Consider the following 15921-nt stretch of genomic DNA (forward strand, 5'->3'; position numbering starts at 1 on the left):
GGTACATAATTGTAACCCCAAAGAGTTTAAAGTGAGAGGCATAGACATTGTACATGTCGGTATTAGGGGCGGAAATACAAAAAAATTGTTGGCACAGGGGGAATTGAAGTGGATAGTGACACTTGGGACTATGAAACCCGCTGGGTTAAATAAATCCCTTAATTTCGGTCCATATTTATAAAGTCATGGTACTCCTGACGGTACTGGTCAAAGCTCTCTCTCCTCCTTCTCCTTTTTCCCCTCCCTTTTTCCCTGTGTTTTAATTGTACTTAAGTTTGGTTTTAATGTTTTCATATTTTGTGTTATTTAGGTTTTTATTTTCATGATCTCGTCTGGGGTCTGGTCTCTTTCTCCCCCCCCCCCCCCCTTCCTGGAGATACATACAAAAAGCTGCCAATCATACTATTGTTTATGTAAAAGATCCCTTTGTTAGTTTACATACTCACCCATTGGCTGTATTGATATGTGGGGCGGACACAGACTCCAATTGACCGCGGTTGTAGTGCGCGTGCGCGCGTCGTCTTCTCGGCTCCGCCCCCCCTCGTCCGGCAACCTCCTGCAGTGAGCGCAGGTGGGACCAGCCGGTGCCCGCTTGTCTTCACGGTTGGATACGTCCGGGCGGGGGTGGGTGGACCCGGACGGCGGCGCGCGCATGCGCCGGTGTTGCACAGCATAGTACCCAGCGAGATCATGTGACGGTCATGTGTCTCGTTACTATGGCTACTTAAAGGTCCTATAAGCAGTTGAAACCACACTTCCCCTTGAGAAAGCGAGGCTAACAGCGGCGAAACGCGCATCGGGGTGCGTGCAGAGGTCTACCTGCACGAGGTGAGACATGCTCTCCTAACTTTTTCATCTTCACGGACACGATATGGGGCACTCATTACGGGTTTGGCCTTATATTTATCAGTGTACCAGATGATAGGAACTTCCCATATGGTTATCAGTTGGGGTTTATGGTAATAACTATGGTTTATCCCCAATGGGACTACTACCCTCTGGGCATCTTGTTGGGATATTTATGTCTGCATCTCAATATATAATGCAATTGTAAGTACACATTATTTACTGTGTGGTAGACCTTATATGTCTGGTGTCTTTTTTGCACTTTGGTGTTAATTGCACTGTCATTAGTTGACATGTGCTTGTTTTTTAATTATGTATATTGTTATTTAATAAAGTGTGTTTACATTTTTTATAAAACTTCCATTGGTTCTCCTGATTTGTATGTGGTCAATATATGGAGGTATATGTGATTGTTTGGTGACTGACAGCAGTCACTAAAATGAATCTGGAAATTTTGGTACTCATATTGAGCTTCATGTAGTGGTAAATTTAGGTCGATAATTTTAGCGTTTGTGAAAAAATTGGAAATTTGGCAAAAATTTTGAAAATTTCGCAATTTTCACATTTTGAATTTTTATTCTGTTAAACCAGAGAGCTATGTGAAACAAAATAGTTAATAAATAACATTTTCCACATGTCTACTTTACATCAGCACAACTTTGGAAACAACATTTTTTTTTGTTAGGATGTTACCAGCAATTTCTCATTTTTACAACAAAATTTACAAAACCATTTTTTTAAGGGATCAAATCACATTTGAAGTGACTTTGAGGGGTCAATATGACAGAAAATACCCAAAAGTGACACCATTCTAAAAACTGCACCCCTCAAGCTGATGAAAACCATGTTCAAGAAGTTTAATAACCCTTCAGGTGTTTCACAGCAGCAGAAGTAACATGAAAGGAAAAAATGAACATTTAACTTTTTAGTCACAAAAATGATCTTTCAGCAACAATTTTTTTATTTTCCCAAGGGTAAAAGGAGAAAGTGAAACTCAAAAGTTGTTGTCCAATTTGTCCTGAGTACGCTGAAACCCCATATGTGGGGGGAAACCACTGTTTGGGCGCATGGCAAGGCTCAGAAGGGAAGGAGCGCCATTTGACTTTTTGCATGGAAAATTAGCTCCAATTGTTAGCGGACACCATGTCGTAGTATTTGGAGAGCCCCTGTGTGCCTAAACTTTGGAGCTCCCCCAAAAGTGACCCCATTTGGGAAACTAGACCCCCCAAGGAACTTATCTAGAAGCATAGTGAGCACTTTGAACCGCCAGGTGCTTCACAAATTGATCCATAAAAATGAAAAAGTAAATTTTTTTTTCTCACAAATTTTCTTTTAGCCTCAATTTTTTCATTTTCACTTGGGCAACAGGATAAAATGGATCCTAAAATTAGTTGGACAATTTCTTCTGAGTACACCGATACCTCATATGTGGTCATAAACCACTGTTTGGGTGCACGGCAGGGCTCGGAAAGGAAGGAGCACCATTTGACTTTTTGAATGGAAAATTAGGTCCAATCGTTAGCGGACACCATGTCGCGTATGGAGAGCCCGTGTGCCTAAACATTGGAGCTCCCCCACAAGTGACCCCATTTTGGAAACTAGACTCCCAGGGAATTTATCTAGATGTGTGGCGAGCACTTTCAATCCCCAAGTGCTTCACAGAAGTTTTATAACGCAGAGCCGTGAAAATAAAAAATCTTTTTTTTTTCCCACAAAAATCATTTTTTAGCCCCCATTTTTTTATTTTCCCAAGGGTAACAAACAGGAGAAATTAGACCTCCCAAATTGTTGTGCAATTTTTCCTGAGTACGCTGATGCCCCATATGTTGGGGTAAACCACTGTTTGGGCGCACATCGGGGCTCGGAAGTGAGGGAGCACCATTTGACTTTTTGAACGCAAGATTGTCTGGAATCAATGGTGGCGCCATGTCGCATTTGGAGAGCACCTGATGTGCCTAAACAGTGGAAACCCCCCAATTCTAACTCCAACACTAACCCCAACACACCCCTAATCCCAACCGTAACCCTAATTCCAACCCTAACCCTAATTATAACCCTAATTCCAACCCTTACCCTAATTCTAACCCTAACCCTAGTGGAAAAATAAAAATATTTTCTTTATTTAATTATTTTCCCTACCTATGGGGGTGATAAGGGGGGGGGTTATTTACAATTTTTTTATTTTGATCACGGTGATAGGGTCTGTCAGGGATCAAAATGTAGCTGGAATGAAAGAATCTGCCGGCAGACTCGGCGGGTGCACTTGCGCATGCGCCCTCCATTTTGGAAGATGGCGGCACCCATGGGGGAAGACGGACACACACCGGGACTCGGGAGGGTGGGATCAGACCGCGGGGGGAGCAGAGGACAGATCGCCACCGTCAGTCAGTGGCAGATCGCGGTCTCCAGCCTTGGCCGATGATATTGCAGCATCAGCCATGACTGGATTGTAATATTTCACCAAGTTTCATTGGTGAAATATTACAATTGCTCCGATTGGCTGTTTCACTTTTAACCGCCAATCCGAGCGATCGCAGCCACGGGTAGGGGGGGGGGGGGGCAAAGTCCCCCTGTACTTGCAGGTCACATTTGACATTTGAGTTGACCTGTTCACCCGAACTGCAGGGACGTGATCCCGCCACATAGGCGTCACAGGTCGGATTGGCACCGACTTTCATGACTCCTACGTGGCGTCACAGGTCAGGTAGGGGATAATAACCGAGGGTCTGCTGAAGACCTGAGGGAAAGTTCTAGCTTCTGGTAAAATTTCAAATATGATCTTTATTCCACCAAAATCAATTAATTGAATTGATTTTGATGGAATAAAGGTCATATTTGAAATTTTACAAGAAGCTGGAACTGTCTTTTCTTACATTTGCCAACACGAGTGGTCAGCTCGTGGTTCCATGAACGCTGGACTTCTACGTACTTCAACATTGAGCTGGCATTACCTTTTTCTGTTAAAGACCTGCTTGCTTGTCATGACAGTTCTCTTGTGAAAGCGAGCATTTAAGCTGACGTTCATATGAGACTGTGATTTTCGCTACACATCTTAGTTGCACTCTGTGAGACTCTGCAACTCTGATGAGCATTATCGTTACTGATGTCCCTGCAGAGCCGCCAGGTTTCAAGGAGCGCACTATACTATTCAGGGTCGCCGTATTTGGGGAATGCTGGACTTTGTTAGACCTGCGTGGGAACATTTTTTCTTTTAATAACTTGGTCAACGAGGGACAGTATATTGTTTATTTCTCTCTTTTTATGTTTTTCAGGTATCCATTTGTGGACTACATCGGATTCGGAAGACTATGTCAGACCTGTATGGATTTTTCTTTTATAAATTGATAAACCAGGAAAAGTGTTGGGGAGTGTTTTTTCAAATAAAGGCTTTTTGTGTGTGTGTTTGGTTTTTTTTTTAATTACTGGGTATTGGGGGTGTCTGCTAGTGTGGTATCTAACACCAGGGCTTGATGCCAGCTGTGATTTTTGACAAACAACCTAGGACCTTCCCAGCCTGGTAATATCAGCCCACAGCCGTCAGCTTTACCTTTGCTGGGGGGGGACTACACACAAAACACTAATTATATATCTCACAGATATCTATCTACCCATATCTAACTGTATCTATCATCTATTAATCCTATATCTCTCATTAACACCTAAACATCAGTAATTTCTGTTCCGGTACGTGTCACACTTTGTGTCATCTGTGTACATGTGTGTAATACGTGTTGACATCCGTACTGCCGATAAAAACCAGACATGGTTCACATGGCCTGTTGAATAGTGATGAGCGACTATACTCTTTGCTCGGGCTTCCCAGAGCATGCTCGGGTGATCTCCCAGTATTTGGATGTGCTTGAAGATTTAGTTTTCCTCGCCTTAGCTGCATGATTTACGACTGCTAGACAGGCTAAATACATGTGAGGAATGCTGTTTGTTAGAGAATTCCCACATGTATTCAGGCTGTCCAGCAGCCGTAAATATACAGCTGAGGCAAAAAAAAAATCTCTGAGCACTAACAAATACTCGGAGATCACCCGAGCATGCTTGTGGAGACCCGATCAACAATGCTATTCACTCATCACTACTGTTGAATACACAGACATGTGTGCAGCCCCATAGATTACGCCATCCTGGAATCTTGAACCCAAAGCCAGGCATATAAAAAAATGAGCTAAGTAATGGAAACTGGTTCACATATCGGGGTCAGCCTTAGCAAAGTGTGATCCATAAGCTTTTTCTTCTGCTCTCAAGAAAACAAAAGAACTTTAGACAGAAACGTTTATGTATTTCTGTTATTTCTCCCCTATTATTTTATAACTGCTTTGCTTATTTGTGAGGCCTTATTTTTTTTCTATACCTTTTCTTGTAAGCAAAGTTTGTTTTATATTAAAACATAAAACTCTGATAAACTTGGTCCTTGTATGCTCTAAAGAATCCACAGCCTCAATGAGTGTGCGACCTTTTGACTGTTGGAGACCGTGTATATTTCACAGACTCATTACCCCATGTCCTTGAGTGGTGGCAGTGTGTTTTGTATCCAGAGTGTGTGGACTGAGCGTGGCGGGAGAGTTATACCCACTTTGCAGCCTATAACACAGGTTAAGTTCAACAATAACCCCTTTACGACCTATGGGTATGTCAAGGTCGTCTTCCCCTCTTTGGTGTGAGCCCACTCCTTTCCCAGCACATGACTGCTGATCTGATCAGCTGTCATGTGCCCTTAACCCCTTCATGACCGGGGTATTTTCAGTTTTGCGTTTGTGTTTTTTTCTCCCCTTCTTCTCAGAGCCATAACATTTTTATTTTTCTGTCAATATGGCCATGTGAGGGCTTGTTTTTTGCAGGACAAGTTGTACTTTAGAACGATATGATTGGTTTTACCATGTCTTTTACTAGAAAACAGGAAAAAAATTCCAAGTGCGGTGAAATTGCAAAAAAAAGTGCAATCCCACACTTGTTTTTTGTTTGGCTTTTCTACTAGGTTCACTAAATGCTAAAACTGACCTGCCATTATGATTCTTCAGGTCATTACAAGTTCATAGACACCAAACGTGTCTAGGTTGTTTCTTATCTAAGTGGTGAAAAAAAATTCCAAACTTTGTTAAAAAAAAAAAAAAAAAAATGGCACCATTTTCCGATACCCATAGTGTCTTATACAGGCGATGATCAGTTCATCTATATGTAGCTGAATTACTCATTTGCTATGAGCGCCGACCACTGGGCGGCGCTTACAGCAAGCCAGCAGTGACAACCATAGAGGTCTCCAGGAGACCTCTGTTTGTCATGCCAACCCACCGGTTACCTGCGATCACATGACGGGGGTCACCAGTGGGCGGATTTCCAGCACAATTGCCGGAAGCGCATGTTAAATGACGCTGTCAACATTTGACAGTGGCATTTAACGGGTTAATAGCCACGGGTTGATCGCGATTCCACCCGCGGCTATTGCACGCACATGTCAGCTGTTCAAAACAGCGGATATGTGCCGGGAAAGATGTGGGCTCACTGTCTGAGCCCACATCAAAGGTAGGGAGTCCGAAATCGGCGTACTATTATGCCCGTTGTAGGAAAGGGGTTAACAGCCGCGGGTGGAATCGCAATCCAACCACGACTGTTAACAGGTTAAATGCCACTGTCAATCTCCGACAGTGGCATTTAACCCGTGCAAACCAGATGCACGTCATTAGTTCCGCCCATCGGTGGCCCTGTCAAATGACCGCAGGGCGCTGATGGGTTGGCACGACAACCCAGGGTCTGCAGGAGACCTCTGTGGTTGTCACTGCCGAACTGCCATGAGCACCGCCCTTGGCCGGCACTCATAGTTTGTGTAGCACAAGCAATCAGCTAATCGCAGCTTCAAGTCTCCTAAGGAGACTATTGAAGCATATAAAACAAAGTTTTTAAAAATATTATAAAAAATTAAAACATAAAAAAGTTAAGATTACCCTTTTGCCCCATTCAAAAGAAAACAACAACAAAAAAATACACATATTTGGTATTGCAGAGTTCAGAAACGCCTGATTTATCAAAATATAACAAGAATTAATCCAATAAGTAACAAGAAAAAAAATCAAAATGCAATAATTACTTTTTTTTGGTTACCGCAACATTAAAATAAAGTGCAATAGCACGCAATCAGAACCCCTTATCTATCTCAAAATGGTATCACTAAAACTGTCAGCTCGGCGCGCAAAAAATAAGCCCTCACCCAGGCCAAGATCATGAAAAATGTAAACACTATGGCTCTTGCAAAATGCACCAATTTTTTCACCATTTAAATAAAAAATAACCTATACAATGTTTGGTATCTGCTAACTTGTACTGACCTGGAGAATCATAATGGCAGGTCAGTGTTAGCAATTGGTGAACATAGTTAAAAAAAAAAAAAAAAAAAAACATTTGTGGAATTGCACTTTTTTTGCAATTTCACAGCACTTGGAATTTTGTTTCCTATTTTCCAGTACGCTACAAGGTAAAATTAATGGTGTCGTTCACAACTATAAATCGTCCCGCAAAAAACAAGCCCTCACATGGCCATTTTATAAATAAAAAAGTTATGGCTCTGGGAAGAAGGGGAGCAAACAACAAAAAAAACAAGGTAGTAAAGGGGTTAATTGAGAAAAAAAATAGATTGCAGTTGCACTCCACGTCACGTGCTGAGAAGTGTGTACGTGACATACACCATAAAAATGCACTTCTTCTGCTAGTGGTTCCACCAGCATTTTCACCATTTTCACCATTTCACAGAACATGATGAGAATATTTTTTGTTTTTGCTTTTTTAATTGGTGGAACAGAGACCATGGTTAGTATCAGTTAACTGGATCATCCACTGATATACTGTATATGGATGTGCCACTCATTTTAGTTTTGTTAATTATACCATGTCAAAGAAAAAGCTAGCCAAACCAACAGAAAAATATAAGGATAGATATATTGTGCCCACAGAAGAAAGTCTCATGCGAGTATACTTTACGTTATTCAGCAGCAAAATGAGAAGAATACATAGCACCTCTTTATTGAGTGGACGGAACATTAACATTCACTCCATGTTGTGTGGTTCATGCGAGTTCCCAGTCACCATTGTCAAAATAAGTATATGAATGAATGCCACCAAATCGTCATATACAGCATAAAGTATGCTTCTCATCACATCAGCAAAAAAGGCTGTCCTGTATTCTGATCTGTGCCGGGAAATAATGTCACATCCACAAGCGATAAAAGCCCAGAACTATAGTTAGGCATGTAAACACGGACCCTGAAATAAAAAGAAAATAAAAGTTATATGACGTCAAGCATTTACAATGACATACATAAAAGTCACAGTCCACTATTATGCCGCTGTAGTTTTTTTGTTTTTTTTAATTTAAATGGTGGAGAGAAAAAAAGAAGTTTTTGCTTGTGTCGCAGTCTTCTGAGACCCGTACAGAAATTTTCCGGATAAGGGGCTTGTTTTTGCAACCTTAGTGGATGTTTTTACTGATAACAATTTGGGTTACATATGATGTTTTGATAATTTCTTATTGCGTTTTATTGCAATGTTGTGGCGGCCAAAAAAACCCTTTAATTCTGGAGTTTTGATTTTTTTTTTCTCGTTACACCATTTACCGATCAGTTTAATTTATTTTACATGGTGATAGATCACAGCAATACCAAGTATATGTAATTTTTATTTTAATTGTTTTATGTTTAGCAGGCCCACACAGGGCTTTTGTGCTCCGAAGCATTAATTTCATACTAAAAAGGTGTGCGGACACTTTTCTTTTTATGTGCATGTAATGACTGACAGTCTGCTCTCATAGTCACACAGCTCACCAGTTTGATCTAACAGTACAGCAGAACTGAGCTTTGTCTCATTACAAACACATATGCAGCTGAAGTGGTCTTCTCATAGTGCCTCAGCTTAAATCTCCCATGGAGCTAGTGTGGAAGAAAGGGTAGTACGGCAGAGCTGACAGCAAGGGAGAAGACAATTGCAGCTGCGTGGAGACAAGGGGGTCAGTGGGTGCTCAATAACATATATAACAGTCCTAGAAAAATATCCAAGATGGTGCAAATCACAGTTTCATCCTCCCGCTGGCTCGCCGGAATAAAATTGGCTTCTGAGCTTCCAGGGCCGACTACCCCAACCAGTGGCACCCTGCTTTTGGAGTGCACCCACAGAGAAGAGGTAAAGACAAGCTTAGGAAGCTGATAGTCCATTGAGACATGTGGCCAGGTGACCGGGTGGTCCCAACCTGGCTTCTCGGAACATCTCCATGGGTTCCGTGTTGGTCAATGGAGCAGATCTGTATTCTTCCAGCCAGGGCTGTGTAATCAACATATTAGCAAACATCTATTGTTCAATTACCCCATGTCCCTGTGTTGCAAAGATAGCAGACAATAACTTGTAGGACCTGATATGAGACACTAACAGCAGCCATTCATCAATTCAGAAACAACAAGTCAAACGTTCAAACACTAGTCTATGATTCTTGACCTACCGAAAAAGAAACATCAATTCTAGAGTCAACATTCAAACAATAGCCTATTTCTCCTGGCCTACTGAAAATAGACATCTGGATAATTAAAAGGGAACCTGTCACTCCAAAATTCGAGAATGAGCTGCGGCCACCGTCATCAGAGGCTTATCTACAGCATTCTGTAATGCTGTAGATAAGCCCCAATGTATCCTAAAAGATGAGAAAAAGAGGTTAGATTATACTCACCCAGGGGCGGTCCCGATTCGGGTCCGATGGGTGTCGCGGTCCGGGTCCTGCGCCTCCCATCTTCATGCGATGACGTCCTCTTCTTGTATTCAGGCTGAGGCTCCTGCGCAGGCGTACTTTGTCTACCCTGTTGAGGGAAGAGCAAAGTACTGCAGTGCGCAGGCGCCGGGCCTCTCTGACCTTTCCTGGCGCCTGCTCACTGCAGTACTTTGCTCTGCCCTTAACAGGGTAGACAAAGTACGCCTGCGCAGCAGCTGCGGCAGGAAGAAAAGAAGAGGACGTCATCACATGAAGATGGGAGGCGCCGGACCCGGACCGCGACACCCATCGGACCCGAACCGGGACCGCCCCTGGGTGAGTATAATCTAACTCGTTTTTCTTGTCTTTCAGGGTACATCGGGGGCTTATCTACAGCATTCCAGAATGCTGTAGATAAGCCTCTTATGCCGGTGGCCGCAGCTCATTCTCGAATTTTGGGGTGACAGGTTCCCTTTAAGATTAAATGCTGTGGCGTCACAAATGTAAAGAGACAAACTTCAGTTCTGCTGTACTGTGTTAGTTCTGAGCTCACTGAAGAACTGTGAGTAATTATGAAAGCAAAATGTCAGTCATTAAAGGTCTCACACTGGTAACAAGCTATTTCATTTAAAATAAGGTCTGAAAGCAAATTATCAGGGAGACCAGTGTCCGGCCCATACATCTTGACTGCTCATTTACATATTTAAAAAAATGTGGACTTCTCTGGAATTAGACATTGGATCTCAGCCATCAAGGTATCATTTTATTAATCTTTATTTGACCTGTATGCCATGTAGATAGCTCAGGAGGCTTGAGTCTGACATATTCCCTTTAACAGCAAAACTACACTATACTGTGTATGTTACATGAACTTAACATATAAGTGCTCATATCACTTTCTTTATCATTGAGAAGGAAAGCAAATATAAATTCATAAATGGAATAAAACCAGCTTACCTGCAAGGTATTTGATGGTATCAAGTTTATTGGATTCTAACATTGTCTTTAGTCCTGCTACTTCTGTGTCAATCTTCCTTTTGGTTTGAGTCAGCGCTCTATCTTGCTGGGAATGCTGAAATTAAACCATGTTAAATTATATGAATACCAATCTTTAGAAAATGTACTGGCAATATAAAAATAGGAAAAAGTATTACTGTAAGGTAAGTCTTTAAAAGCAGACAGGCTTTACTTAAGAAAGCCAGTCTACACAAGTCGTGGAAGCACTAGATTCTGACCATGGTATCAATCCCTTACTGCTGTAAGTAATATATTGTGATATTGTGATTAAAAATTATTGCTACAACTAGAATATTAGGTCTGTAGCCTAGATCTTCATATCATGTTAATACAGAAATATAGTTTTCAAATAAGACATTTGTCTGTGGGACCATTAAAAGTTGTACTTCCAGACTTTGAGTCAGGAAAAATCTGCATGACTTCAGTAAGTTTCTGCACAACCCAACTGCAAGACCACGTTGTACAGGTTGGAGTTGAAAGCTGAAAACGACAGCGGGACAAAAGTTCACAGTATGTTCCTGTTCAGTGTCCAGTGATGAAGGATGGGGATACAAGAACTGTTTTTCATGTTCATCGCTCCCTTTGTTAATTTATATTTAAAGGGAGTTCTTTTACTGTTAAGAGGTAACAAGCCAAAACAATCTAATCACACCCCGCAGTTAATTAGGATATTTGTTGACTCAGGACTCAAATGTTCACTGGCCTCTAAATTGCTGGAATTTAACCACCTAAGGATAAGACAATTTTAGTTTTTTTGTTTTCATTTTTTTCAAGCTCCTCTTTTTAAAATAGCCTTAACTTTACAGACGTTCTAGTTGTAGTTTTGAATGACATCATTCATTTTATACCACCTACAAAGTGGGCAGCAAGCCAGCGTAAAGACAAATAGTAAAGAAATGGTGGTCATAACCAGCACACAAACAAATCCTATAAATGTGACCACTCGGGTATTAAAAAATAGCTTTTATTGTGTCACATTAAAACACACATAAAGGGTAAAAAGTTGTGATATCATCACAGAATTTTGCATTGGAAGAAAAATATTCATTTTACCATATAGAGTAAGAGGAAATGACAAAAAAAACCTTCAAGAGTGGCGAGATTTTGAAAAAAAACCATACAATTCAGCCATTGTTTTTTTATGTGTTTTTTTTACAGCTATAATTGAGCAGTAAAAATGACGTGACAACATGTCTTGAGAAGTCAGTCCTATTAGAGCGATAGCAAATATTTATTGCTTTGTTTACTAATTTAGTGGGTTTAAAAAAATCTGAACTTAGTAATTGGTTAGTGCTGCCATTTTTCCATCTACAAAGCAGTGTGAGTGCTTGATTATTATGTGTTAATATACACATAGGGCCAGATTCATCAAAGTGTTTACATCAGAAAGCTGGCGTAAAACACTTTGAAAAGTAGCAAACTTTTCCTGCAACATGAAGTTGCTCAAAAAATGTGCTACTCGTGACGTTTTCACGTCAGTTTCAGTCAGCTCTGCCAAAATGGGTGGAGGTGGGAAGGAGTCAGGAAATGTTGTGGATACACACAGCCATCAAAATAATCAATAGTGGCAGCGCTTCTTCGGCCAGAAATGTTACTTCAGTCCGTGGTCGTAGTACGTCTGAGGTAGGGTGGAGTCTACACCTTTTGAAACATGTCAGAGACTTAAAGAGAATCAAATCACTGCACTCATCATAGTTCAAGTCAAATTTTGCTGAAGTGAATATTTTTATTGAAGGTGAAGACGAAGAAATAAGGCAATCAAAAAAATAATTAACGTTTCGGCCACGCGGTGGCCTTGATCACAACTGATGCTGTAACAAAAATAGAAAAACAGTGTATGAACATATAATATATACAGTGCTCAAATGTTCAGAATATACAAAATATACAGAGGACTACCCATACAAAGTATGGATATAATGGAACACATGTCAAAAAATATCCTTAGAAAGACAAAATTAATTTTATAATAATCGAAAGAGTAGGTACCTACTACACCATCTCTATCCCTATAGATACTTACTATCTTCAAGTAACCCTTTCTTGGTTTTTAAAGTCCTTGTATCCTACATAGGTCTTTCGATTATTATAAAATTAATTTGGTCTTTCTAAGGATATTTTTTGACATGTGTTCCATTATATCCATACTGTACATTTGAGCACTGTATATATTATATGTTCATACACTGTTTTTCTATTTTTGTTACAGCATCAGTTGTGATCAAGGCCACCGTGTGGCCGAAACGTTAATTATTTTTTTGATTGCCTTATTTCTTCGTCTTCACCTTCAATAAAAATATTCACTTCAGCAAAATTTGACTTGAACTATGATGAGTGCAGTGATTTGATTCTCTTGGAGCTCTTGGGGTCTTGGGACTCCGTTCACTTGCACCGCCTACTTCCATCTACTGTCGAGTGCTAGCTCTTTGTCCATTCCACTATGTCAGAGACTTAGGTCACATTCAGATGTCCGTGTATTAAAGTCAGTGTACGAACTACGTTGCACGGACTGGCCACATGTCTCCTGATCTAAACTTTTCACACTGAATGGGAGACGTCGGTCAGTATGTGCGTTACAGTCTGTACACGAACCGTGTTTAAAACCACATGAAAATTTACCCTTTTACTGTCATTTTTGCAAACTGCAGCATGTCACTTCTTTCAGCGTTTTTGCAGCGTTTTTCACCCATTAAAAGCTGCGGGTAGTGCAAAAACCGCTACAAATGCGCTGTAAAAAACACAAGTATCAGGTTTTTCTGCATTTTTGGTACCAAAACCTGATGAAGTTGAATCATATTCTTTTTCATGTACTAAACTTTATCAGTATGCACAAGAGACTAATGTACCCAGAGAAAAACGCAGCAATACAAACAACAAAAACTAAGCAAAACCTGCTTTTTGTAAGCAACTTAAACTTTGCATAAAAAAAAAGTCAGCAAAAACGCAACATATGAATATAGCATAAAACAAAATGTGCAAAATTAAGGGCCTAAGAGAAAAAAAAAGTGTATCTCAGCTCATCTGTGCAGGGAGAAGCAAGGAAACATCTAATAAAGAAAAAAAAAAAAGAAGAAAATCAACGTACAGCAGCACTTCCAACATGAGCGTTATTTGAAAAAAAATAAAATTATCGTATATCATTAAAACATAGCAGCCTTTTCTAAGAGACTGGCCTATACGTGTTGAACCAGATGGTTTTAAATCAGGGGGTGTGCAAATAATTTTCCCGAGGGGCCACGAGAAATCCTGTGACTGTTGTGGGGGGGCTATATACTACTTTTATTGAACAGAATTAAGTATGCTAATGTCCCTCCCTATATACAATATGAGCCTGCACACAGCCCCTCTATATACTGTTTTGACCACACACAGCCCCCCATATACCATAAGAGCCCACACACAGCCACCTACATACAGTATGAGCGCTACACAATGTGAGCCTCCACATAGCCCTCGGTATACAGGGGGAGAACCCACATAGCCTCTCTATATACAATGCGAGACCCCTACATAATCCCCTATATACAGTATGAGTCCCAACAAAGCCCCTGAAGTACAGTATGAACCCTCAAATAGCCACCCATATACATGAAAACATCTCATACACACGTGAAAAAAAAAACAATCACATACTCACCTCACTCCAGTTGCCTTGGCACTCTGCTCCTGTCTCCGATGTGTTGATGCACAGCAGACGTGATGAAGAGATGTCATCACATCTGCGGGCTCAGTCACACATGCCGATTGGTGGATGAAGGAGCCAGAGGATGCAGAGAGCAGTGACAGTAGGCAGTGGTGGATGGACAGCGGGCGAGGGCATGGTGTGGCCCGTGGGCCACCATTTCAGCCCTTCGGTTGTCTCGGTTTGCGGGACGAACTGAACCAGCCAGATGGCCGAATGAGGCTCGCGGGTTGTAGTTTTGCTCAAAGTTATAACCATAGGAGCCTTAGTTTTATTCTGAGATCAGTATTCTAATATAATTATGTTATATGAACCTAAAGAGTTTACACTATGTTGCTATGGTAAACAACAGCACAAGTTTTCAACAAGTCAGTTTCCTTATTTGTCCAAGTCTCAAAAAACATTAGACTGTTTGACTACTAGGAGCTCTCAAAAAAAGAAGCAGGCGCTCTGACGATAAGGCCCTGATTGATGGGCTGTGTTGATGTATGCAGATACACAGCAGTCATTAAGTCTTGAGAAGAGTAGGGAGAGGCAGGGTGGTGCACTCCTCATAAATACACTGGACATTACTATGCTTCAGATATCCATTGCTTTGTACTGCTTTGCAATATGTGCATTCATGCAACCAGCCAAAAGCAGTCACTTTAATTTAACTATTCTTCTGTGTCTTTTGCAGAGTTCAATATTTAAAAATACAAGTTTTCTAGACAGATATCAGTCAAGAAAACATTCCTAGACACTTGTTTCATATAGGGTTGACTAGTCGGCGGTTTCATGTAAATTCATAACCACATTGTGGATATCCTTGCTATATAATGAATTGTTATACGAAAGATCAGATAAAAACACTTTAAAAGAAATCTATGAAAATCCATATCCTGTAAGTGATTATAGAAGGTCAATTAAACTGCAGAGCTTGTATGTCATGTTATTAGACTAGCAAAATAGTGAACTCATCTCAAAACTTGAGCTGAAAGATTTCCCTATGCACAAAAAAGCTCAAGCTTCAAGATGCGAGAAGGCACCTAGCGTACCTGGGAGAACTGGAGCAGTCTCCTAGGGAAAGTGGGCCAAACAACCAATCAAAAACTGTAGGAATCAGATTCAAGATCACCTCCAAAATGTAGTGCTATGAAATATTACATTACATGAAAATGTGGAATGCAGTTCAACACGGAATGCAAGTATCACATATCAATTTATTATAGTGCTGCCTCAGGCCGCAACCTCCTCACATGATATTAAACCGGATAAGCGTGTTTTGAATCTGCCACGTTCCAAGGTGCGGCAATAGTAATCTTCATTAAACAATCTATGAAATTAGATCGTGTGATTCATTGTGCTGAACTAGAATTTGGCATTAGCGATGAGCGAACAAGCTCACATAAGGTGTTATCCAAGCATGCTCGGGTGCTAACAGAGTGCATTTGAAGTGCTCGAAAAATATCTAGTCCCCGTGGCTGCTAGTCTCGTGGCCGTTTGACAGAAGTAATACATGAAGGGATTCCCTGTTTGTAAGGCAATCCCTGCATGTGTTGTGCTTGTTTAACAGCCACGAGACATGAAGCCGCAGGAACTCAAACATATTATTCGAGCATGCGGAAGTCACTTGGTTAGCACCTGAGCATGCTCTGATAACACC

The 15921-nt window shown here is 40.9% G+C and overlaps 1 protein-coding gene across 2 annotated transcripts in view; it reads right to left on the reverse strand.

Annotated features, from left to right (window-relative positions):
* Positions 1-7844: 7844 nt before the first annotated feature.
* Positions 7845-15921, reverse strand: part of MCUR1 (mitochondrial calcium uniporter regulator 1) — a 59668-nt gene continuing 51591 nt past the window's right edge. For both annotated transcript variants that reach the window (XM_077269917.1, XM_077269918.1), the window contains 2 exons: positions 10535-10649; positions 7845-8109 (listed from right to left, as the gene is read on the reverse strand). In XM_077269917.1, coding sequence (XP_077126032.1) covers positions 8054-8109; positions 10535-10649 — 171 coding nt within the window. In that variant the 3' untranslated portion in view covers positions 7845-8053. The remainder of the gene's footprint in view (positions 8110-10534; positions 10650-15921) is intronic.

The sequence above is a fragment of the Ranitomeya variabilis genome, chromosome 6, assembly GCF_051348905.1.
Source record: "Ranitomeya variabilis isolate aRanVar5 chromosome 6, aRanVar5.hap1, whole genome shotgun sequence".
Lineage (NCBI taxonomy): Eukaryota > Metazoa > Chordata > Amphibia > Anura > Dendrobatidae > Ranitomeya > Ranitomeya variabilis.